Here is a 26,452-nt window from a genome sequence, read left to right on the forward strand (position 1 = left end):
AGCACGCTTCAGCGCTGAGGTCACGTGATGCTACGTCATCACGTTCATGTTACGTGCCCGAACGGGTGACGTCGACACACGGAAGTGCTCCGTGATATGAAGCGCAAGTCTACGAGGATCAGGCCTATAGAGGTGGAATGCAAACAGCGTTCCATCCCTCAACCGGATCTGACCTGACTGCCCATCACGTCATTACCACATGCCAGAAGTAGGCATGGCGGCTAGTGGCTATGGGCTGAAAGGTAATGCAATGTAAGTGTATATATGTCTGTGTTTTTTATAAATTGTACTTGAGAAAGGCCTATGTTTGTGAAGGCTGAAACGCCTTGTGCTGAATAAACTTGTGGAACGTATTCCTGTTGCCGACCACGATTTATACGCCTACTGGGATTGGGGGTGCCTGAGCCTTGGGCAGCCCCGTGAAGTAAGTGGATTGCCCTGTTGTGATCTTTCCAATGAGAATATCGCTGGAGCGCTGAGTTTTTTCAACTGCTTCTCCGTGCGCCTGGAGATGCTGAGGACAAAGATGAGAGCTTTTTTTTAATGACATTTTTTCTTGAAATAAAAGACTGTATGTGCAGTGCCTTTTTATAATTCCTCAAATATATACTTGTAACTAGAAACTTCCCCTTTATACTTGGTAGACACTATTGGAAATCTCCCAAATTCCCTGCCTTTGCACCCATCAGTAGATTGTTGGGAGTCCAATAACTGGTCTTTGGGACAATAGTCCCAAGAGTTGATAAAGCAGCTGGTCTCATGGCATTCGCACAGGTAAAGACCTCTCAGGAGCAGATGGACAATCCCATCAAGTCTTGCAGCGAGTGAGGGAGAAATACATATTTTTTTGTAGCCCGACGAGGCGTGCCATTCGTGCTAATAACGGGTCTCCCATTACTGATTATGCCGATGATAGTTGTGTGGGCGTTATCAATTCGAGAAGGACAATAAAAAGTTATGGCTTGGAAATTAGTAAAACTTGGCAATGATTCTCCAAGTGTAAAGGGGTTCTTGTGTGCCAAAAAGCACCAGAACTGTTCTGCCAAACTTCATTTTTTACAGCTAATTTCAGCATTTTTTTTTGTATGTTCATTACGGGTGAAACCCGTGTTTTAAATAGTTGTGCCTGCTATTTCTGGACTGACACAAACTGCATAAATACCACGGTAATTTCTTGTAAAACGCCCCAGGATTTAGCACACCTTCTGTCCACGTAGCGCACTTATGTCTTCAATACATGAAGCCAATGTCATGTAGACTGTAAAAATGTGGATTTACATGTTATGTAGACAGGTCAGGCCCGTCGTTATACAGAGGGTTAATGGCTTGTGGTGAGAATTAACTTTCTATTAAGAAAATGAGTGCACAAGGTTGAGCTTCCTGTGACAGAATGACAGAGGGCTTTTAAATAGGTGGGCTTACTAGTGGTGACTTTGTAATCTTCTGTCAAGCTGAGGGCTAACAAAAGCAGACGGAAGCCAAGTTTTGCTGGGCTTTAATACTCTTCTCTGAGCTTGATGGGAATAAGACTCTTTGGAATGTTAATGACTTGGATCTTGACTTATGTAACTAGGAAATTAGTATATTTTCTTTGGGGGTTAAAGTCACTGTATGATATGAGGATGGGGTTCCCATAGAGCCGATGACAAAAGTCTACACTGTATTCATTAAAGGGCCAGTCTGGCAAAAACCTATTGCTCCATTCCTCTTCCCCCATTGCATGTTACACTCTGGAGGCCTCCTTTATGTATTCCGGTCACTTCCCTATAGTGTAGCTCCCTGTCTGATGCTCATCAGGCACCATATTGAGAGTGAGAGATTTTAGTTTTACTTTCACATCTATCCCATAATGCATCAGCACAGCATTAACAGAGGTTATATGCCATTCTGCCTGCACTGGGGACAATATAATCATCTATATAAGCTACAGACCATTAGTATACAGTTAGGGGGATGAGCTGTGATCTCCTCTTTTATAGCTGTGTGACAGGAGCTGTGTGATCATCTGTAACTGTGACATGAATGGCCATGCTCCTCTGCAGGCAGGTCCTGTGTAACAGCCTCAGACAGACAGAGAAACTGCCTTAGTTTGTAAATTCATAACCCTAAGAAAATCTGAGCTCGTTACAGTTGAGATCACATTCCCATCTAGGAAAAAGAAGCTGGAAGCTTCAGTTAGAAAGAAATAACCTACCAAGGTAACACTAGCTCGCATAAGGCCCATTTACATGCAAAGACAAGCTTTCAAATGATTAAAAGATTGACCGTTTTAGCGATCGTTTTGCATAAACTGCTAACAGACACAAATGTCCATTAGCAGTTTATTATCTTCATTTGCTTGCAACTGAGCTTCTAGCAGCTGTTTGCAAATCCTAGCATGTGGTCTGGACTTTGCACTCAGCTGCATTGTTTTCTCAAGGGCTGCCATGGGCTGTCAGCTTAGTACAATGTAATCAGCTCTTCCCATGGAGAACACAGCAGGGGCCACACGCTATCTCTCTCTGACTGAACGATGGATTTTAAGCTCACCTAAAAATCATCGTCTAGCCGAAGAGTGAAACATGGAAGCGTTCACACACGATTATCGCTCACACCCATCTTTTGAACGAATTTTGAGTGATAATCGTTGCATGTAAATGGGGATTCATACATACTTGGAGATGTCTACATAATAAATGAATGGCCCTTTAATAGTGCTGCCATACTACACATTTGGTCTTCTGAGCTGGCCATAGATTTTAGAATAGTTAATGGCACAGTTTCCATCATTGAAAGTAGAGGCAGTGGAGTTACAAATGTCACTTTTACAGTTGACTGATCTCTATATAGAGATATTTAGTGCCTGTTCAGACATCATAACAAAGCTACAGTGTACCAACCTATGCACGCAAAAACTTGGAATCTTTGCTTGCTTTTTTTTTTCTAAAATTTTTTGAATACCCTGGTTCAAAGACTGGGATCAAGAACTCTGCACTAGGCCATGACCAAGGACAATAGAGAGCCTAATGCACATTGCAGAGATGTTCACCGGAGGGTTTAGGCTCAATTCACATATTCAGTTTTTGATGCAGTTTTTTTGAGCTAAATAGAGGTGGATTATTTATTTGCTTAAAACTCAGAATTTTTTATTTATTTTTTTTTAAATGCAAGCTTGGGTAATTTTCTGATCATTCGGAACAGCCTGAAGACCTCCTGAGCTCATTACAATTAGGCTACATTCATATCTACTTCAGAGTTTCCGCTTGGAGCCTTCATCGCTGATTCTTCCATTTGTGTAGAAATAATATCAGAGCATTGTGCACTTATTTTTCCAGGGCGCAGACAGCTCCTTATATTGTGCAATGGCTCAGGTCGGTACTGCCGACTGAGTCCTATTGAAATGAATGGAATTCAATGTGTAGTACTAACCTCGGCCACTGCATACTGTACAGAGCTGTCTGCTTCCTGCAGCAAAATGGCTAGAATTTGGACAACCCCTTTTTAAAGAACATAATTTTTATAACTTTGAGGAAAGAAGGCAGAGGGGGGGGGACATGATGGAAACCTTTAGATATAGCGACGGTATAAGTAAGGTTCAGGAGGGAAGCGTTATTAGGAAGCTAAATACTAGAAGAAAGGCGCATAATCTGAGATTAGTTGGGGGAGTATTTTATTGAAAGCGTAGCAGATGCTTGGAACAAACTTTCAGCAAACATGGTTGGAAAATCAACAATAAATGAATTCAAGCCTAAAAGTAAAGAGAAGGGCGGACTGGATGGACCATGTGGACTTTTTCTGAGAGTTGTTTTAGTACTGATTTCTTGTTGTGGTTTGTTTTGAGAACCTCATTAAAATAGATTTGCTTCACAGCCACATTGTGCTTCCTGGTTGCTTGAGCACGACATGTGACTACTGCAGCCAATCACTGGCAGTGACCACCTGTAACCAGTGATTGGCTGCAGCAGTCACATGTCCTGGTCAAGCAACCAGGAAGGACAGAGTGGCTGTGGAGAAGTTTTAGGTCAGAAAATCCCTGTAACATAAATCAAATATAATGTGAATTACACTTCAGTTGGTGTCTGACAGAGCAGCCATATTCCCTATTTGCATAGCATGTACATCTTTTTAGTACATGCCACATTAATTCTACCATTACGCATGGGCAACACAAGCAAATACAATTGTCACACTATGACTTTATGCCTGGAGGACATTATTTTCTATTTCCGTGTTCAATAGTCAAATACCAGCATTCACCTTTCAGTTCTGTGAGAAGTGCCCTATTAAAGGTTATTAAAAAATGTACATAGATTTGAATTTAAAGAGAGCCTGGGCACTTCATTAGCGACAGGCGTGCTGATTTCAGCTGACTGTCATTTACATTGATCACTTCAGGAGTTATTAAAACTTCCAGTTTGGCAATTTACCTCCCCCCTCCCGCCTGCCCCCCTCTACAGTTTGCCTGGAACACAGCTGGTTCTGCAGGAAAAGAACGTTACAGTTTTGGAGAAACTAAACTTGTTAGAACCAGAGCTACAGCTCTTTGAATGTTAGTGCAACTGACATGCTTTTGGTATGTTCTAAAGCACTTACAGAATCTGAGCTACAGCCATTTGAAGTGGGGTCAGCAATATTGAATTTCACAACTGTCATGTCTGTGAGCAGAGGGGCAGCAGAGAATCTGTTTTTCTCCTGTCCTTTTTAAGGGGGAGGGTAGTGTGGACTCTTCTTAATGTTATCACTCCGCATTATCAATCAGAGAACAAATTTTGCTCTGCGATGTATATGGAGGTCTTTTTTTATTTTTTATTTTTTTACCTGATGAGGAGTTAAAAAATGAACAGTTAATCATCTAATCACTACTAAGTGCTGTTTAACCCCCCTAATGCAACAGTACATACATTTGCGTCCTGGCTAGGCGGCACTAAACGCAACTGGACGTTAACTTGCGTCCTGTGAATGGTGTGGACTCAGAAGTGAGTCTGCACCATCCTACATCTGTTGCTGGCTGTGACTGATAGCCGGTCTCCTGCTTCAACAGCGGGGATCAATGAGAACAGCGATAAATTCTGTTAGCCCCTTACATGCCACGATCAAAGTAAAATGCTGTCCCCTACATCCCTCTATGACTTCATCGGCCCTCTGTTGTTTAATCAGGGAGAGTGATGTGTTGCCATGGTGACTGGGCGCCAGACACTGGTGTCCCGGCTTGCTATGGCCTATGATCGCTCTTGTAAGCGGTACAGCATTGCAGTACAGAAGTTCTGCAATGCATTAGTGATCAGAGCTTTTATGGTTCAAGTCCCCTATAGGGATATACAAAAATAGTCTGTTAAAAAAAAAAAAAACATTTTTGCTCACTTTCCCTAGTTTTTGTATAAAATAAAATTAAAAAAATCCCACACAGTGGGTATCATCGTATCTTTAACAACCTGTTCTTCAATAAATTGAACGCACTATTTATTCTGCATGGCAAAAAACATTTTTAAAAAAGCCCTAAAGAATGTAGACAAAATGCTTATTTTGTTCATTTAGCCTCCCAAAAACCACAATAAGTGACAAAAAAAGCCGTATGTACCCCAAAATGTTAGCAAAAACTAGAGCGAATGTAAAACACAAACCCTCAGAGTGCTCCATTGACGTGAAGATAGATAAATAAAATTATGAGCCTTTGAATGCAATGATGTAAAAAAAAAATCCAAAAAAGTGAAAAATTAGCAAAAATTGGGATTGTTATAATACCAGCCCACAGAAAAAAATGCATCCTGTCATTTATGCTGCATGATTAACACTGTAAAAAAAAAACTCAGAATGTGTTTTTTGTTTTTTCCTTTCCTTGCCCTCCAAAAAATAACGTAATGCGTTATACATACCCAAAAATAGTACCAATAAAAACTACGCAAAAAACGCTCCCTCATATGAGCATGTTGATGGAAAAATAAACTTGTGGCTTTTAAAAACTGGAGATTAAATATTCCAAAAAGATCGACACATCCTTATGACCGGAATGGGGGTTAAACCTGCAGATGTGGCAGTCATTGCTGCCGGTGGCATCTTAACGTTTTTGCATTAAAAAAAATATAATAAAACTCTCTTCTCCCCTTACACAATTATTTAAATATTGAAAACCTATTTATTATTATCCAGTAGAAATAAATGTTAAAAGAAAAAAAAAAGGCGAAATAGCTGTTTTTCTGTTTTGTCTCGCTTTCTCGGAACAGGAATAAAGAGTAATCAAAAGGTTGTTTATACCTCCAAATGACATCCATGAAAACCACAAGTCATCCTACCAAAAACAAGCCGTCCTACAGCTGTGTGGCCGGTCACTGAGGGCTCAGAGCGATTGGGAACATTGGTGTTGGGAAAGACGTTCATCCTACTGTACTAATAAAAGCATATACACACTTGTACCGCTCTTCACCGCTGCCGTTTTGCTGGCACCTGCTTTCATTTTGCCTTCACTTCGTAATATCAGCGCTCTGCACCCAGGACACCAGGTCATGTGACCGCCGCGGCTAATCCCTGACTGAAGTGAGCCGGTGATTGATTGCAGTGGTCATACGGCTCTGGTCTTGGTGACCTCCTCTCCAGATCCGGAGAAGAGCATTCAGGGGAATAACTGGTGATAAATGCAGGATCCAAGTCATATAATGGCCTGAAATACAAGTACTCACTCAGCAGCTTTGTTCTGAAAAGTTAGGTACACTTTTTAAGTTTCCTGTTTTTGTGCTTCTACAAACCTTAAAGTAATAAGCGGTTGTCCTTTTTCTTGCTGTATTGTAACATTATCTTCATATCTGCACTGGGACCTCATTCTGGAGACTAGAACATCCTTGCCCCTTTAGTCAGCTGATCAGTGGCAGTTCTGGCATTCACACCCCTACCAATCTGATATTGCTGGCCTATCCCCATGATACCCCATTAGCATTGTAGTCCTGGAAGTCCCGTTAAACGAAAGGAGAGGAAATCTAATGTATACATAATCTGGAAGAAGTAACTTTTATTGTTTTTGTTTTGGGGTTTTTCTTTGAAATGAAAGGCAATAGGAAACCTATTTATTTGCTGGTCTGTCATAAGAGTATATTGTTAGCAGTCTTGGCATTTGGAGAGCAGCAGATCAAGTGCCGCAGATAAAATGTGTTGCACAGAGGAGCTCTTGTCTCTTTCCTTTAATGTGTTCAATAGCAAGAACACTCATCAGGAAAATGGCATAATGGGTAAGCAATCTCACAAAGATACAATTATTACAGCCGGCTTCTATTCCTCCCCCTTGAATTCTGCTGTGAAAAAAGTCTGTCCTGGGTTTCTTGACCAGTTTTCTCATCCTCTGAAGCAAGAAAGCGGAGTTTTTCACATGACAAAGGGGATGGCTCTGAAGAAAGATATCACAAGGTCGGGATCATCTGTGTTGCTGATTAAATTGAATCACGAGTCGCTGGGAACACTGAGCTTTAGATTTTCCCTCTCTCCTAGGCATGTCCTACTGCTCTTCTAGTGGACACTCGTGTTCCTACTACTTGGGTGTCTTGTGCTCCTACAAGACCCTTGAGATGTCACTTCAGAACTTTATGCTTCTTTCTTAAATAGGTTTTCAGAGAGAAAAGGAAAAATAAAATCTGGGGAAAAAAAGTGTTAAAGAAAAAGAGCATCGCTCACTGGTTAAATGTCCCCCCATCCAGTGCAGCCGCAGGGGTACTAGAAGTTGCAGCAGTCGCATGACATTTATTGTACATGTGACTGCTCATCCGATCACTGGCTTCAGTAGTGATATTGCCTTCAATGACATGACTGTCATAGCATTTTCAGGGGCTGAGACTTTTGCACAGGCTCGGGGTAATGGGGGTGTCTAACAGATAAGCATAGTTTTGGTTTTTTTTTTAATGCTCACTCGTTGCCAAGATCCTTTTTTTGTGTACTCATGCAAAACCGCTTTAACACAACATGATAGTGCATGTACACGGCCATATGCTGTCGTGTCCGTGTAAAAGGCCCGGGCTTATAGAGGCAGTCATGCAACATTCCGAGGTACGGTGGCAATTGAAGAGGAATACTGGTGGCATGCCAAGTTGGTGCAGTGCTGTGGACTGCAGTTGCCACTTGATTAAAACTATTTGCTAGAACCGCTAGCGGTGTGTGTGTGTGGGGGTGTGGGTGTGGTTTTTTCAGGGTTCATACGCGTCATGGAAAACGTGGAATTTGACAAAAGTCATGAAATTTTCTGATTTCTCATGGAATTTTTTCTGAGTCTTGCCAAGAGTCGAATCAGTGCCTTGTTCCCCGCATCACTGAGAGATTTCTTTTTTTTCTTTTATTTAAGATAATTGACTGCAGTTCATACGCTAAAGATGGGAGGATGGTTGGATGATCGACAGAATCAAAAAAGCTAGTTTGTCAAAATATTCCAAGTTTGTTTTCTCTCTGAGAGTTAAGTCTGTTAAGAAAAAAAACTTGTGGCAAACTCGCTTAATTAGATTCTGTTGTAGCGGGGGTCTAGATTCTGTAATGTTTAGGTTAAAGGGGTTGTCCCGAGGCAGCAAGTGGGTCTATACACTTCTGTATGGCCATAATAATGCACTTTGTAATATACATTGTGCATTAATTATGAGCCATACAGAAGTTATAAAAAGTTTTATACTTACCTGCTCCGTTGCTAGCGTCCTCGTCTCCATGGTGCCGACTAATTTTCGGCCTCCGATGGCCAAATTAGCCGCGCTTGCGCAGTCCGGGTCTTCTGTAGTCTTCTATGGAGCCGCTCGTGCCAGAGAGCGGCTCCGTGTAGCTCCGCCCCGTCACGTGCCGATTCCAGCCAATCAGGAGGCTGGAATCGGCAGTGGACCGCACAGAAGAGCTGCGGTCCACGAAGACAGAGGATCCCGGCGGCCATCTTCAGCGGTAAGTATTGAAGTCACCGGAGCGCGGGGATTAAGGTAAGCGCTCCGGTAAGCTTCCTTTACTTCCCTGCATCGGGGTTGTCTCGCGCCGAACGGGGGGGGGGGTTGAAAAAAAAAAAAACCCGTTTCGGCGCGGGACATCTCCTTTAACAACTGGCAGAACAATAGTTCACTTAAACATTACAGATTTTTTAAAGTGTCCCTTGTAAAACTCTGTTTCAAAGTGTATATACCGTGTACTTAAGGGCGGACACCCACTGGCGATATTTTCTGTCTTGCACTGTGAGAGCAGTGAAAACACTCGCAGCGAAAGAAAGACGCCCGAATGAGACCGGGATATCGTCAGTCTTTTCAATGGCGTCAGCAGTAGCAGCGCTAGCCCCATTGAAAAGATATGGAGAACACTGTAATCTTTTGTAACAGCGGTGGCAGAAGTTTCCTTTATCCCCGCGGGGATGAAGGAATCCTCTGCCACAGCTATCACAGCTGTGATAGCTGTGGCAGAAGTGCAGCATGCTATCCCATTGCTTTCAATGGGATCGACACTGCTGCCGGTCCCATTGAAAGCAGTGGTTTTTGGCAAACCCTGCAGTATGATTTTTCGTGGAAGGGCTTGAAATATAAGCCCTTCCCTGAAGATCATCAATAAGTGGTTAAAAAGATGAAGAAAAAAAAGTACTCACCTCTTGGCTGCTCACACGCGTCCTCCGGCTGGCCCCCCGACACTGCTAACCCGCACTTTCAGCAGGCGGGGATTTAAAAATCCCCGCCTCCTTAAAGGGCTGTGCTGATTATGTGAGTGCTCAGCCAATAACAGCTAGTGCTTAGCTATTGGCTGAGCGCTCAGCCAATCAGCACAGCCCTTTCGGGGGGGGGGGGGGGTTTAAATCAACCGCCCTCTCATGGCTGGGGATTATTTTTATATTTAACAGAAAAATAAAATAATTTAACTGGAAATGCCTTGACTTAGCAGGGTGTGTGATTATTTTTGTATATAAACCAATAAAAAATAAACAATAAACCTTTTGATTGCGTGCATTTCAAGTTCCACAAGTGTCACATGGGAAAAGTCATGGAAAAATGTTTTTAAAAACTTGTATGAACCTTTTTTTCCCCTTTGTTTCGGAGGGTTATCAATGGTCATTGTAGCCTGTAGGAGCCCATTGATTTTGGTAGGTGCCATGCAGTGTTTTCGCCTTGTTTGTAATGACTGAACATGTATATCCCATCCTATATACACACTAAGGTCCTTATTTCTTATGGATCTCCACCAACAAGGCGAGTGACTGATAGAGGAATGAGCCCTTTAAATTAAGACCCAGAATGCATTGCCACCTGATGGGGTTCATTAGCTCTAACATTTCTGGTCCTGATACACTTTGGCCTTGTCCTCTGCTTACATGTGTCAGTGGAAACGATAAAATAGTACTTTTTCTTCATAGATTTCCAGGGGAAAAAATAGCGCAAGAGCAGCAAAAAAGAGTTCTAAGGAAAGATGCTGCAGAGCATGAGCAATCCATGAGCAATAACAAGTTGTGTACTAAACACATCCGTTAAGCTGACAGATCCTCTTTCTAACTACAAGAAAAAAAATAGTTTTGCAGGCATAATTTAATGTATTTATTAAAAAAAAGAAAAATAGACTAAATTGTTAGAGAGGTTTTATACCGTTTGTAGGTCCAACGCATTGGTTGGCATTACAGGACAATGTGAGCTCAGTTCATGTATGTCTACATTATTAGAAGCGTGTATATGTGCTAACCACATGTTCTCATTTCTCCTGACAGCTGTGTGCGTCCCATCTGCCAACTCCATCAGAGGCTCCCAATCACTACCAGGCAGTATGCCGGGCACTGTTTGCAGAAACCATGGAGCTACACATGTTCCTGTCAAAAATTAGAAGTGCGAAAGAGGTGAGCTGTACTGTAATAAATAGACTGTTAGGGTAATAAAAAGGGATATTGCTGATATGTAGGCTTTTAATTTTCTACACCCTTTTTTTTCCTAATTCAAATAATAAGTCTCATTCACCCCTTAGTCCCGGCACGAAGCATAACACAGTGTAGGCCTGTCGGTGTTCCTTTATAGGGAATCTGTCACCATTGTTTTGCAGTCCTTTCTGAGAGCTGCATAAAGTAGTAACAAACACGCTGATTACAGTGATACGTCTGCTTAATGTATCTGTGCAGTAGTTTGGGAGAAACTTGCATTTTATTACCAGCAGGCTAACAAGGAGGTACTATAGGAAGTAGTCCTTCATATTCATGAGCTGCAGCTAGCCGTGCGTTCCAGCTGATGTCTATTTCCCTCTACTCAGTGATAGGCAGATGGCTGTTAATCAATGGCTGGAAGGCGGTGTTGGCTGTATCTCATGAATATCAAGGACTACTTCCTGTAGTCCTCTGTGTGGATACTACTAATACAATGAAAGTTCCTTCCAAACTACTGCACGTACGCATAAAGCAGACATATCGCTGTAAACGGCATGCCTGTCACTACCTTGTGCTGGCCTTAAAGAGCTGCAAAAAGATGGTGACGGATGCCCTTTAATGGCATCTAAGTAAGATCTACTCATGTTGGCTCTACAGTAATAACGCTGATTATTAATTACACGGAGTATCACGTTTCTTGAGTATCACGGTATGTTGTGGCGACTCGGATCACGTCATGTATGCCGTCGTTTGTCTGAAGTGTTACAGGAGGCAAGCAGTGGCTCTCAAGATGCTCTTGTATACTTGAGTACGCACGAGGCAAATGATTCAGACTACTTATTGCATCCGCCTGTTTTTCAGCCACCTAAATTTGCAGGTTGTAGATTTCCACCATGTCTTTTCCACTGTTTTGGATCAGATGAAAATGTAATCACTGGATAGTCATGTCTGAGAAATGTTGGCAGTCGCCGTGCTTGTTTATATGTAATTAGCACAGTGCTTGCAATTAAAAAGATTTTGATGTCTCATGAACTCTGTAGCTTTACTGAATATTTATAAAATTGCACCCCGCGGGGGGGAAAAGAAGGCTCAGCTGCATTTGCCTGCCTGCCACCCCGACTGCGGCCAATGCGACAGTAATGTTATTTGAACTCTGGGAGCTCCATCAGCATTAGCTTGGACAAGACCCTAGAGACATCACTTTGGCTTCTTAATGGACCAATGACTATATGGTATCCCTAAGGAAAGCCAACCATAGTTCATTGGCAGTAGGGACAAAGCCGCACAGCCGCTGCATAGATTTAGTAACCATTGGCTGTCCATGAAATCTGAACCCCTTCTGAATATACATTAATGGTATAATGTTAATAGCATTGTATATTGACCTCAGGAAGGCCAACATGAAGAAATAAGACTGATTTAATGTGTCTGTTCCAATGGAATAGGTCGCTCATAGATGATACACTGAGCTGCAAAATGCTTTGACTAGGCAGGAGTTATACAGAATGTTAAGCAACCTTAAAGGGGTTGTCTCGCGAAATCAAGTGGGGTTATACACTTCTGTATGGCCATATTAATGCACTTTGTAATGTACATCGTGCATTAAATATGAGCCATACAGAAGTTATTCACTTACCTGCTCCGTTGCTAGCGTCCCCGTCTCCATGGCTCCGTCTAATTCTGATGTCTTCTTGCTTTTTTAGACGCGCTTGCGCTGTGCTGTCTTCTCCCTTCGGCTCCGCTCGGCAGCATCGGCGTTTTGGCTCCGCCCCCTTGTACGCGTCATCGCGTAGCTCCGCCCCATGACGTGCCCGGTTCCAGCCTTCTGATTGGCTGGAATCGGCATGTGACGGGGGCGGAGCTACGCGATGACGCATACAAGGGTGCGGAGCCAAAATGCCGATGCTGCCGAGCGGAGCCGAAGGGAGAAGACCGCACAGCGCAAGCGCGTCTAAAAAAGCAAGAAGACATCAGAATTAGACGGAGCCATGGAGACGGGGACGCTAGCAACGGAGCAGGTAAGTGAATAACTTCTGTATGGCTCATATTTAATGCACGATGTACATTACAAAGTGCATTAATATGGCCATACAGAAGTGTATAACCCCACTTGATTTCGCGAGACAACCCCTTTAAATGCCTCTATTAGTATGAGTTCTTTTTGTTACTTTCTAAGGTTTTTTTATTTGCTATTTCAGGCATCACTTTTTTTCTACTTTTTGCTCTTTTGTAAATTATCAGAATAATGAGCAGACAAGAGGCCCGCTTGCTCCAGATTTGCCATTCACTCTTGTCCGCAGTGTGTGAGCAACGATCTGCACACGGTTCATGTATCTTTTAGAATTATGTTTTTCTAACGTGATCTTTACCTCTTAGTTTTGAGAGTAGTTGGGTGTTGACTCGGCACACCCATCACTTGAGCCACTCTTGTTCAGAGACGTAGGAATGAATGATGCCTAGACTGGCTTTTTGTAATGATGATTTAACCTTTCCGGCCCCATGGCTTGTTTCCAGAGGGCACAGAATTGTTACTAGGTAACAGCCTGTTTGCCATTCTGTATGCAAGAATTCTCATTTCGGGTTTTGTCTTTTTTTTTTTTTTTCTTTTCTTTTTTTGCTCAACTTGTAACTTAGTCCTGGTTTTGTTTTTTAAAACTTTGATTAAGTCAATATTTTTATTTAAAAAATATATAAAGGAATGTCATTAAAACAAATAAGAACTTTTCATTTAAGAACCCAATTTTCTAATTCGGCCCACTTTGTAGCAAGCGTACCTTCCTCTGCAGGAGGCCCTAGCACTGGTTGGCTGTATAGTCTTTTTGCTGATTTTTGCCTTCCTTGTAGTTCTATGTAATCATTTTGATTCCTCACATTCTATTAATTTATTTATGAATGAGTCTTAGCAGCTTAGAACTTGATTATATATGCAGGTTCTTATAGAAGAGCTCCCTTATTGATATTCTGCTCATGAACGATTATCTTGGCACTCCTTTACATTCGGCTTTCCACTAAAACAACTGAAGAGAAATCTTCAAAGATTGCGTTTAGCATGCATCTCTTGAAAGGGCACACTCTGCTTTAAGGCTCTAATAAGCAGGATTCTCAGAAAAGCTTGTGTATGAAAAAAGAAAATGCCAGCTTGTGTGAGACAGAATGGCAGACAATTACAGTGACTTAAAAGGGATAGATCCTGCTGGGAGCGTGCTGAGTCCAAGGAAAACAAACATGCTTCAGTAAGAGCGGTCTGTATGATCTGCCTCCATAGTGGAAGCAGACATTTACCCACATGTAGCTTGTCTTAGGAGTTGGGGATACACCTGGGCTCGCTGCGGAACTGTCACACATTCTGTTTCTTACAATTCTGCTGTATATACAAGCTGAATGATACGTCTTCATACGTGTGGTGTGGTGGTCCGAACAATCACATAGAAAAACTGGTGATAGATTGTGCCTGCTATTCCCTACCTACCAATGATCCTGTATATTATTTCCTGGCATCGTAGCCAGGACACTTCTACTCTTCATCTATCTGGGCGTCAGGAAAAACTCTTGTTTCCTTAGGTTAATGTCCACATTTGAATTTGAATTGGAAAATTTGCACGGGCGTCAGCACTTCAAGCCGCCTATAGGGAACCATGGGCGTCCGCACTTCAAGCCGCCCATAGGTAACCATGGGCGTCCGCACTTCAAGCCGCCTATAGGGAACCATGGGCGTCAGCACTTCAAGCCGCCCATAGGGGGCCATGGGCGTCCGCACTTCAAGCCGCCTATAGGGGACCATGGGCGTCCGCACTTCAAGCCGCCTATAGGGGACCATGGGCGTCCGCACTTCAAGCCGCCTATAGGGGACCATGGGCGTCCGCACTTCAAGCCGCCTATAGGGGACCATGGGCGTCCGCACTTCAAGCCGCCTATAGGGGACCATGGGCGTCCGCACTTCAAGCCGCCTATAGGGGACCATGGGCGTCCGCACTTCAAGCCGCCTATAGGGGACCATGGGCGTCCGCACTTCAAGCCGCCTATAGGGGACCATGGGCGTCCGCACTTCAAGCCGCCCATAGGGGACCATGGGCGTCCGCACATGAATTTTGACAGGCAGATTTGTTTTCCAGATCCTGCATGCGGAAAACAAATCGCAGCATGCTCCATTTTAGTGTGATTCCCGCACGGACGGCTGCCATTGAAGTACTGCGGGAAAGCAGGAGGTTTTTAAAAAAAAAATAATACACAGCTGGCGCTTCCACACACGTCCGCAGTACAGACCCAGCCAGGTACGCAGGGTCGGATTCTGCTGCAGGCTCCTGCATGCGGAATCCAACCCGCCCATGGACAGGAGCCCTTAAAGTGTTTGTGTGTGCTGCCTTAGTGCCGGACCGCCTATCTACATAGTTATAGCTTTCATACAAACCCTGTGTAGTATTAGTCTATAGAGGGTCGGTTTGTTTACAGTCTGCAATCAATGCACAAAACAGAAGGATACTTCAATGAACACTACATACCGAGTTGCTTTTGGTTTTTTTATATGTACTTCCTGTTAAGGAGTACAGATAGTCCCCTACTTGCGAACATTCGAGTTACGAATTTCGCTAGATACGAACTATCTGTCCTGCACAGTATGATGTAATGCTATGGCATTACATCATACTGTGCAGGGACCGGGCAGGCTTCTATCAAGCCTGATAGAAGCCTGTCCGGTCAGATCACGGTTGCTAGGCAGCCGGGGGCCTTCTGAAAGGCCCTAGAGCTCTCTATGCAGAGCGCCTAGCAAGCCGTGCGCTTGATGGGCACTCTGCATAGGCAGCCCTAGGGCCTTTCAGGAGGTCCCCGGCTGCCTAGCAACCACACAGCGTCCCGCGATCTCATCGTGGGACGCTGTACGGGCCCCCTGAACGTCGGGTGCAGGCTGTTTCTTACAGCAGGCACCCGGCGGCAGCAGTTCCGACGAGCCGCGCCGCTCGGCAGAACCGTTAACACTTTAAATACCGCTGTCAGAGCGGTATTTAAAGTGTTAACAGTTCCGACGAGCGGCGCGGCTCGTCGGAACTGCTGCTGCCGGGTGCCTGCTGTAAGAAACAGCCTGCACCCGACGTTGTATGGAGCGGGATCCACCTGCGATCCCGCTCCATACAAGCATTTGTTTGACTTGCGGAAGCGGAACCTGTTCGCAAGTCGGGGACTATCTGTAATCTGTCCTTTGAGCCAAACTCTCACAAACGTGTACCGTCACAGCAAGTACTTAATGACGTGTGCTGGCCATCCCCATACACTATCTTGGAGTGTAAAATGCCCCCAGATAGTGCATGCCACAATTTATTTTTGTGTGCAGGTAATGCACGTGTGAGACTTTTCATTTACTCTCGCAGCGCAGTGGAGGAAAAAACGCTAGTGGGTGTCCGCCCTTAGGAAAAGCTTCTACTCTCTTTGCCATTACTTGGGCAGAGCAAAGAACATTTTCACTGTGTTGCAAGATGCCGTGACAAGCGGAGGACTATTTACATTCCAACATTTCATATCTACCTAAAGGCCCTTTTACATGGACCGATTATTGTTAAAAAAAAAAAAATTGTTTAAACAAGCAAAAAATGAACAATAATCGTACGCTGTTTACACAGCCAACGGCGAATGAGCAATCATTCACTTTGCATTCAGAGTATTTTGCAGGCACAACAATTGTTAGCGCTAAATGCTTTCTCCTTTGAATGAGCCGACGATGTATCTGCCTGTATAAACAGAGTGACAGAGTGTATGAGCGAACTCTGGTATTGTTAGTGCATTCAAATGATAGATCGTTTGGTGTTAATGGAACCTAAACTGCAGAGCACTTTAAAAGAGTTGGACTGAATTGGAAAAACGTGACTTCATTGTTTCAGAAACTGCTCTGCCCCGGTGCATGTGTATCTGATGATGCAGTTTAGCCTCATTCATTTCAATACAGCTGAGCTGCAATATCAGACACAATCTGTAGACAGGGGTGGCGCTGTTTTTAGAAGAGAGCAGCCATGTTTTTGCAATTCTGTTCAACCCCTTTAAATTATAAAATCCTTATTTTGTGTTCAGTTTTAAAACTAAATCCACAATTCTACTGGTTTCTTCACCAGTGTATTATAGAAACTCTTGTGAAAGCCATGCAGTTGGCACTAATCGGTTGACGTTTTTTTTTTTTTAGTCTGCAATACTTTTCTTGACAAAGTAGTCTGGGAACCTTCCAGACCCCAGGTTAAACCTCATAATAAATTAAATCCACCTCCAGAGTGCATCTTTATATTCTTTTAGGAGTTGCAAACAACTCAAGTTGTGAAATCCTGTAACTAGTTTATCTCTAGCGTTTAAAGTAATTACTAGATTAATGTACAGTCATGAAGTTGCTTTAGTACTGAATGATGATAAACCGTCTAACTAAATGCTAGACAGTGTCACAACTTCTATAGAATCTCAGATGGAATTCTTTAAAAATGTAGGTGTCTTAAGGCCAACTTTGTGTTTTTGCTTCTGAGATTTTCCATGAACTATACCTTCAAGGCCAATTTGGTGTTGATTATAATCCAGAGAGAGAGGTATGTGTGTTTGGAGACCTTCTAAATACACTGTACAGGCACACTAATGTAAATATATACACACACATATACCTACAGACACATTCACTTTATTTTTAAAGTTTATGTTGCAGCTGTTTCCCCATCATTCTGCATTCAATACCCCATAATGACAACGGGAAAGCAGAATGTTCTAAATCTTTCTTAATCTTTCATTTCTATGAAATTTTACTTTTTGCATTGATTTTAAATATTCAGCATTTTTGGTATGAGTCTTGAAACGCAGCTCTGGGGGCTTACCATTTTTCTTGGTAGTATCTGAGATGTCTCTATACCGTGATTGGAGTCACCTGTGGTAAATTCACTTTATTGGACATAATTTTAAATTGCACACCCCTGTCTATATAAAGGTCTCACAACTCACAAAACATATCTGAGCCAAAACCAAGCCAAGAGGAGGAAAGAACTTCCTGTAGAGCTCAGACAGGATTTTGTGGAGGCACAGGTCTGGAGAAGGCTACAAATGAGTGCTTTACTGAAAGTTCCCAGAGCACAGTGGCCTGCATAACTCTTAAACGAAAGAAGTTTGGAACAACCAAGACTATTCCAACAACTGGACGACCCACTAAACTTCATAATTGGGGCATAAGTGCTTTGGTAAGAGTGTCAAAGTAGTTTCTATATGGATGCCGGGACCCAAGGTTTCCTAGCAGAACATTGCCCAGAGCATCACACTGCCTCTGCCAGCTTGCCTTCTTCCCATAGTGCATTCTGGTGCTCTCGTTTCCCCAGGAAAGTGTCCCATACACCTGGCGTCCATATGATGGAATAGAAGACTTGATTCATCAGACCATTTTATCCCATTGCTCCGTGATTCAGTTCTGATGGTTGCATGCTCGTTGTAGGTGCTTTTTGTTGTGGACTGGGGCATCATGGACTCTCTGACCAGCAAGGTGTGACGCAGTGTATGCTTTGACACTTTTCTGTCATGGAGGGCAGTAACTTTCTCAGTAATTTGCATTACAGTAGGTACAATGCTACAATTTAACTATTTATTATATTTTTAAATACAGAGTTTAAAGAAGATTCAAGAGATGGAAAAAGACACAACTGACAGATCCAGGGCTGACCTTGATGATTTGCAAAATTCAGATTGGGTATGATACTGATATTTTATACACCTTGAAAATATCTGTTCTTTATTGTAGTAGGAGACAGGGAAACATTCTTTTTTGTGGGGGCACAGTTCTGTTTGCTTATGTACTGTAAGAGAGTTTCAGTTAGGACTTTTGAAGGGAACCTGTCACACTGAATGTGAGCTGCTGGCATCATGCTATAGAGCAGGAGGAGCTGAGAAGATGGATAGTTTTGCGGAGAAAGATTCAGTATAACTTGGAATGAATTTATTTTAAATCACTGCTCAATTCTGGCTTAGGAGTCCAGTGGGTGGAGCTAATTTGTGATTGACAGCCTCGTCTGTACACTTGTACATACAGGGATAGCTGTCAATCAGTAGGTAAGACCGCCCACTGGACTCCTAAGCCTAGAATGAATAGGAATTTTATAATGAGTAAATTACACATTCTACTACATACTGTGTCACAAAACTATATATCTGTGTACTCAGTCTGATCCATCTTCATAGAGCAGGATTTGCTGTGTTCTCAATAAGACGTGTTCCCTTTAACAATCTATTAGTATATTGTCAGTCATATTGGTTGTTGCTGGCTCCATGGAGACCTAGTGCCTTTAACCCTTTCCAATCCACTGTCTGGTGTCCAAAGACATGATTTAAGGCTGTACAGCTCTGATGTTGGAAGACATCCGTCGGGGTTCTCTTACTGTATATTGCCTGCCTCTCTGCTGTTGGAGCCTATCCAACGTGTCACCTCATGCAGTACTGGCTTTAGCCAACATATACGCCGTTGTATAACGGCAGTAAAAGAGTAAACCCACTAGGAAAACCAGAATACAAATTGGATTGGAAAGGGTTAAAAGTATGAGATCATACTGTAATCTAAAAGAAAATGAACTGAACCTATTATAATCCCCCTGTATTTATAGAGTTCATGTATTGGCCCTGAAATCCAGCTTGAATGCCTTTTTATCTCTGATTTCGACATGTCTTCTCAGGCCAGGTTTTGGGTCCAGGTAATGCGCGACCTACGAAATGGAGTCAACCTAAGGAAAGTACAAGAGCGTCAATACAACATGTTGCCTATTGAGTACCAACTGACTCCATACGAGATGCTGATGGACGACATCCGAGCTAAACGTTACACCTTGAGGAAGGTGATGGTGAGTCGGTTTTGGACCTATTGGACAGTGCAGACTTATATATTACTTATTTGCATCTGTCCTTTTACAGTTCTCAGTGTATGCATTGTTCTCTGTGGCACTATTCCTTGAATTACCATGCTTTTAGTATATATGGTTAATGATGCGTTCGTCAAGTTGTCTTCTAACCTCGCGTGCGCTTTATTTTGTTGTAGGTTCAGGGTGACATCCCTCCACGATTAAAGAAGAGTGCTCACGAAATAATCCTGGATTTCATACGCTCCAGACCCCCGTTAAATCCTGTATGTATTCTCGCTAAGCAGTAATCATGTATCCCATGTTTTCAGCTCATCTGACTTGATGAATTAAATGCCTTCCAATTCCATGCTCGCCTCCCTCTGCAGCGCTATTTGTGCCGGCAGCCTCTTACTGTAAGAGCAGATTATTCATCTAAACAGCTGGCAGTGGGTTCCCCACAGGAATAATCAGGTCAGATGCATTGTGGAAACACTTGTTTGCAGTTATAAACAGTATATCTAATTGATCTCTTACCTGTTTTGTAATGTTGGCTGATATTAATATTGTACTTTTACATGCTGGAAACATTTTCCAGACTGTGTGTAGAAACTATTTCTGGCAGTGATTCTCTGTCTTTCTAAGCCAAGCATCGTCTAGTCGAATGAATCTTATCCAAGAATCCCCAGAGCTATGGTTCATCATCATCTTAAAGGGGTTGACCCGCGCCGAAACGGGGTTTTTTTTTTTTCAACCCCCCCCCGTTCAGCGCGAGACAACCCCGATGCAGGGACCTAAAGAAAAATCCGCACAGCGCTTACCTGAATCCCCGCGCTCCGGTGACTTCTTACTTACCGGCTGAAGATGGCCGCCGGCATCTTCCCCCTCGGTGGACCGCAGGGCTTCTGTGCGGTCCATTGCCGATTCCAGCCTCCTGATTGGCTGGAATCGGCACGGGGCGGAGCTACACGGAGCCCCATTGAGATAAGAAGAAGACCCGGACTGCGCAAGCGCGGCTAATTTGGCCATTAGACGGCGAAAATTAGTCGGCTCCATGGAAACGAGGACACTAGCAACGGAGCAGGTAAGTGAAAAACTTCTTATAACTTCTGTATGGCTCATAATTAATGCACAATGTACATTACAAAGTGCATTAATATGGCCATACAGAAGTGTATAGACCCACTTGCTGCCGCGTGACAACCCCTTTAAGCCCTTCGTGAGCAAGGCCTTTGATACCTACGTGTCCATACCAACATTTAATGCTTTCAAAACGATATATTCTAATGGTTAATATTTTTTATTGGATACCTATGTTTTTTTATGGCATAGATTGGGCTTTCTTATGTACCAGGATGGAGTCAGAATCTTTTTTTTTTTATTTTATTTTTTTTTTTTTAGTTTTACGTGTTTTATAGGAAAAAAAATCAGAAATGGTCTGAAATTCAAATTCTCTATAACAAAAAATATTTCTAATTCAGTCTAATGAATTTGAAAGAAAAACTAATTTATAGGAAAAAAATCTTCTTGCACTCCTGTGTATAACCATACCAAATATATGTACTCCAATTCAATAATCCTCACGGGAATAACCAGGAACAATAGTCCCCATATTTTTTTTTTTTTGTTAACTCCTGGAATAAGCTGGTAATTAAGCTTGCTTTGACCATTATGGTTATTACTGTTCATTGCTGAGAGCGGATTATTGTAATTAAGGTAATTATTAGGGTTGAACTGACAAAGTACTGGCCCAATCTCTTTACTGGCAGAGCCACTATATATACATGTCCTAGCTGCATGGTCAATATGAAGGTTCACATGTTTCCCCTAATTACTAATGCATAATACTGTCCCAGCGTAGTGCTCAATTAAATACTCTCCCAGAAAATTAAAAGGGGTTCTGCCAGAATCACAAGTTCTCCTCTATCCTCAGGATAGGAGATAACTTGTTGATTGGTAGGGGTCTCACCGCTGAGACCCCCACTGATCTCGAGGATGCAGTGATGAGACTGAATGGAGCACAGGTTGTACAAGTGTTGAGTGTCCATTTAATGTCATATGTCAGTGCTCCATTAATGCCACTATTCACAGCGCTATTAATGTGGCTATTTAGTTGCCAACCTGGTCACACGCATCACAATTAATGCCGCCACTCAAAGCGCAATAAATGTTGTCTCCCACAGTACACAAATTGCCACCACCTATATACAATTTGGTCCTGCTACCCACTCCTAGTGGACGTTGTCTTAACCATAAGATTTGTGATAGAGATGTAAAAAGAAAATGTTGCTGATTTTGCCCATTCATTTTCGACAAGCCTTCTTTTCTACTTTTTCTGGAAAAGCTCGTCATTCCCCAATTCAATCCAGTGCTAGATACTGACCATCTCAGCCACGTTTTTTATGTTCAATCCTCCGTCTTCCATTGTATTAAGCAGTTGCCACATTCTTCAACAAAGCTTTAGAAGTTGCACATCCTAAAGATCTGTCAATATCCTTCATAAATATGTCTGAAAGCTCTCAATACTGGAGATATGAGGTAGAATCTTGATCACAGGGGTGCATAGTTTTCTGGACGTCTTGTCTACATGCCCATTGAACAGCACTGCATTCAGCTCTAGATTTGTACTTTAGGTTTATTGATAAACCCCATATACAGTGAGTTGGGTTTTTCTTCCCCTGCAGGTATCTGCTCGAAAGCTGAAACCTACCCAACCCCGTCCACGAAGTCTGCATGAGCGGATGCTAGAGGAGATTAAATCCGAGAGGAAGCTTCGCCCTGTGTCTCCTGATGAAGTTAGGCATAGCCGGCTGGGTAAGTGCAGGGTAGTAGAAATCCAATGTATTAAACTTAAAAAAAAAAAAATTAAATATATATTATACACAATCTATTATACGTACTTTCTAAAGGGTTCTGTGTCTTAAAGACTACTGATTGGACATTAATAAAGGTTGCGGCCTAAAGTAGGAGTTGCACTTGCTTTTTCCATTTTTGTTGTTTTCCAGCTTTCTATGCTTCTTTTTTTGTTTCTCTTTTTTCTTTTCATCATTGGTCTCTTTTATATATTGGCTGTATAGCCAGACTACAAAATGACATCCAAGATGACAGAATGAACCTGACTGGTTTCTTCTTTTGGGCTAGTTTTTCAATGGTTTACGAATAAAGATGAGCGAGTATACTCACTAAGGCACATTACTCGAGCGAGTAGTGCCTTAGCCGAGTATCTCCCCACTCGTCTCTAAAGATTCGGGGGCCAACAGGGGTGACAGGTGAGTTGCGGCGGGGAGCGGGGGGGGAGAGCGGGAGAGAGAGATCTCCCCTCCGCTCTCCACCGCCGCCCCCCGCCACCCCCCGAATTTTTAAAGACGAGCGGGGAGATACTCGGCTAAGGCACTACTCGCTCAAGTAATGTGCCTTAGCAAGTATACTCGCTCATCTCTATTTACCAACTTTACCGCATGCATGAATATCATTTTTAAAAAAAGGTCTGTTACTCACATCTGCCAGAAGATTTGGTTTTGATATTCTAAAGTGCAACTTAAAGTAAAAAGTGGCCTCTGGTTGCTGTTAGTACAGTTTTTATCTATGAGGCCCAATTTGTGTGTTTTCTTACAAAGTGCAAATGTTGTGCACTGGAATCTGTATTCACACTTGCGATGCGGTTTCCATTTAAACCATAACACTCTGCTGATTCTGTTGCGTTTGGCACTTTGACAGGAGAAATAGTGCTGTGCGGAATGCTATTTTTTTCTTTCAAATCTTCCAAAAACTGCTACTTAAGCCTTTAACTCTGTCCTGTGCTTATTGCCTCCTGACCTATAAATAATGAACCTATACGTGTGCCTTATATACAGTCCAGTTCTTATTTGGTTCCTTCCTTCTACATCTGCAGAACTGAGTATTTTTTGCCGGATTAGCTGTAAATTTCTGCAACATCTGCACTTTTCACGCACTTTGATGGTAGATATATTGATTAACTGTAGGTAGCTGTAGTAAATAAACGAGGTGCTGGGAGAGAATTGATTCTTGTGAAGATTCCTTCATACAACGGGAGGTCTGTATAAATATTGGCTAGAAGTATTAAATCCTTCATACCGAGTCTAATTGTACTTGTAAATGGGACAAGTGATGTACTGATGGCTCACAGCAGGGGTTGCTTTATAATGGATGACTTCCATACACTGCATGCTTCAAGGAATACAAATAGCTTGTCCTTTGAATATATATATATATATGAATATATATATATATATATGAATATATATATATATATATATATATATATATATATATATATATATATATATATATATATATATATTTATATTTACACATACTTGTAAAAGCAAGTCTCCGATGTATGAGCAGCACATGAGCCAAGGTGGTGCTGGGCGACTATTTATTGTACAAGTGTTAATAATGACTTTTATGTACAACTCTTCAACATTTGAAATTGCAACACCGAGAAGGAAAAGTCGTGGAGGTATGGAAATCACAGGATCCGTAGATATTTTAATAATATGCAAATGATTCAAAAATGGAAACAAAATATTCAAAGCTTCTTTATTTATTCAGTGTTGTCTATCAATGTCACATGCAGAAAGACGCGTGCTTAACCCTTTCCAATCCAATTTTGGATTCAGGGTTTCCTTTAAAGAATTTCTCTTTTTGCTGTTTTACAACGGTGCCATCTACTGGCTAAAGCCAGTGTGTGTGTGACAAAGAGGCTCCGACAGCGGAGTGGCTGGCAATAGATGGTAAGAATACCCTGTCGGACGTCTTCTGACATTGGAGCTGTACAAGCTTCAATCAGAATATAGGAAGTCGTCAGACAGTGGACTGGAAAGTGTTAAACGCCTTGGCATGCTATCAATGAGATTATTAGTAGTTCTCTGAGGAATTTTCTGCCACGCTGAATGCACTTGGACTCGCAAGTTCTCAAGATGCACTGCTGGCAGCTAACTTTGCTGACCAATGTCCCAGATGTGGTCAATAAGAGAAAAGTCCGGAGACGACGCAGGCCATTTACATCAGAATCGGTGCGTCCCTTTTGATACTCAGGTGTGTATAGTCGCCTTAAAGACCGGTCCCAGTAAGATCGATTAATCTTCTCTTTGTGTTGTATGCTGCGGTGTGGACCAAGTGGTGGATAAATAGTAAAGGAAATACCGCAGAGACAAATTATTAAGAGACGTAGTTCCTGTTTTATCTCCATCGTATATTTGTATTGTCTCTGCCTCCATGACTTAATGGGCAGCATTCGTGGCCTCCATATAATGCTTCGAAAAGGAAATAGTGTTTTGCCTGAAGACGGGTGTAGACAAGTAGTGGAACAATCACTCTGACCACTTTTTCCACACTGGCTATTACAATAAGAGCTGGAATCTCAGTGGCTGTTTGCTCTGTTTTTCGTATTCACTTATTATACATTAGACTCAAATGTGTATATTTTAAAATATTTTTTAATAAGGTTTTCAAAATCTTTAACCAAACTTAGTCAATTAACAAAGCCAAGTTCTTAACGAAATGCTTGGCAAACACGTTATATACTAAATATAGATCAGATTTGCAAAGGTCACTTATTAAATCTAGATCATAGACCAAATTGGTAAGTCAAAATTACTAAAGCTAAGTTCAAACGGCGCAGATTTGCCCTCCCCCCCCCCCCCCCCCAGCGCTGACTTTTGTGCCCATTTTCCATGCACACATTCTGCGATCAAAATCCGCGGCAAAGTTGGGCCGAAGTACTGCATTTATTAATGAGTATTTTAAGCGTTTGTTCCGTACAGAATTTTCACAACCGAAATGAGCGTGCAGATTTCGCGATTTCTACTGAGGCCTATGGACCTACAAATGCTGCGGAAATTACGCCAGAATTGACATGCTGCTGATCTTAAATCCGCACTGTAACAATATTTCCGCTCAGTGTGAATGCGTAAATTTTCCGCAACGTGAGAACCGCATTTCACAAAACCACATTGACTTAGGTTATACTGTAAGTGCTGCAGATTTTCCGTGTCGCAGGTCTGCGCGGAAGGAAAGCAGCAAATCTGCGGCATATCCGACCCTGTGTGAACTCAGCCTAAGTGTTGAAGCTCCACCACCGCTTAATCAAAGTTAAAGGAAGAAAGCAGCTCGCTGGTTGATGACACCGGTACTATTATACAGTGCTGCACCTTACGTACAGCAAACAGGTAATAGATCTGCATTGCACAGGGTAGAAAAACAAAAGTATCTTTTCCTCCTCTAAACTCATAAGGTTTTGTACTAGTTTACATGTAGTGGATTTGAGTGCGGATTAGTGACAAAATCCATGTCAAGGTCCACACCATTGGTGTGGGGGTTTTTGGAATTTTTTTTTTCTTTTGGTTTGAGAAGAATTTATTCAGTTTTCTTTAAATAAAGCTTACAGTAGAAAAGTAAATTTTACTTCTGATATATTTTGTTTTATTACCTCACTATTTTTAAGATTTCTCTTTGCTGTCAGTGAATTGAAGTGTTCGCATGTACACACGGAGGCTAATCGCCTGTACCACCTTTAAAGGCATTCCTCGTGACCTAAATAGCTAAGCAAACTGCTACAAAGAGTTAGTTCTGTGTGATTTGTATCCTCTTGATATACACTAAAACAACGTTTGTATGCACTGAAAGAAAGACCTCTCTTAAAATAGTGAAGAATTGGTGACAAATTAGATTACAAAATTGCAGAACTCGCTTATTTCTTATTCCGTTAATAACTTAAAAAAGGAAACCATACTACAGCCGTACCTAAAATTGCCTGTATGCTTTTCTGCTTAGCTGCTGCTGAGAAAATATACTTGTTTTC

General features: G+C 42.2%; 1 protein-coding gene across 2 annotated transcripts in view; it reads left to right on the forward strand.

Annotated features, from left to right (window-relative positions):
* SPIRE1 (spire type actin nucleation factor 1) overlaps positions 1–26,452 on the forward strand; it is a 153,150-nt gene that overhangs the window by 86,086 nt on the left and 40,612 nt on the right. For both annotated transcript variants that reach the window (XM_066579522.1, XM_066579523.1), the window contains exons 4-8: positions 10,658–10,783; positions 18,408–18,491; positions 19,468–19,632; positions 19,827–19,913; positions 22,311–22,440. In XM_066579522.1, the coding sequence (XP_066435619.1) occupies positions 10,658–10,783; positions 18,408–18,491; positions 19,468–19,632; positions 19,827–19,913; positions 22,311–22,440 (592 nt within the window). The remainder of the gene's footprint in view (positions 1–10,657; positions 10,784–18,407; positions 18,492–19,467; positions 19,633–19,826; positions 19,914–22,310; positions 22,441–26,452) is intronic.

Source organism: Eleutherodactylus coqui, chromosome 9 (genome assembly GCF_035609145.1).
Source record: "Eleutherodactylus coqui strain aEleCoq1 chromosome 9, aEleCoq1.hap1, whole genome shotgun sequence".
In the NCBI taxonomy this organism is placed as follows: domain Eukaryota; kingdom Metazoa; phylum Chordata; class Amphibia; order Anura; family Eleutherodactylidae; genus Eleutherodactylus; species Eleutherodactylus coqui.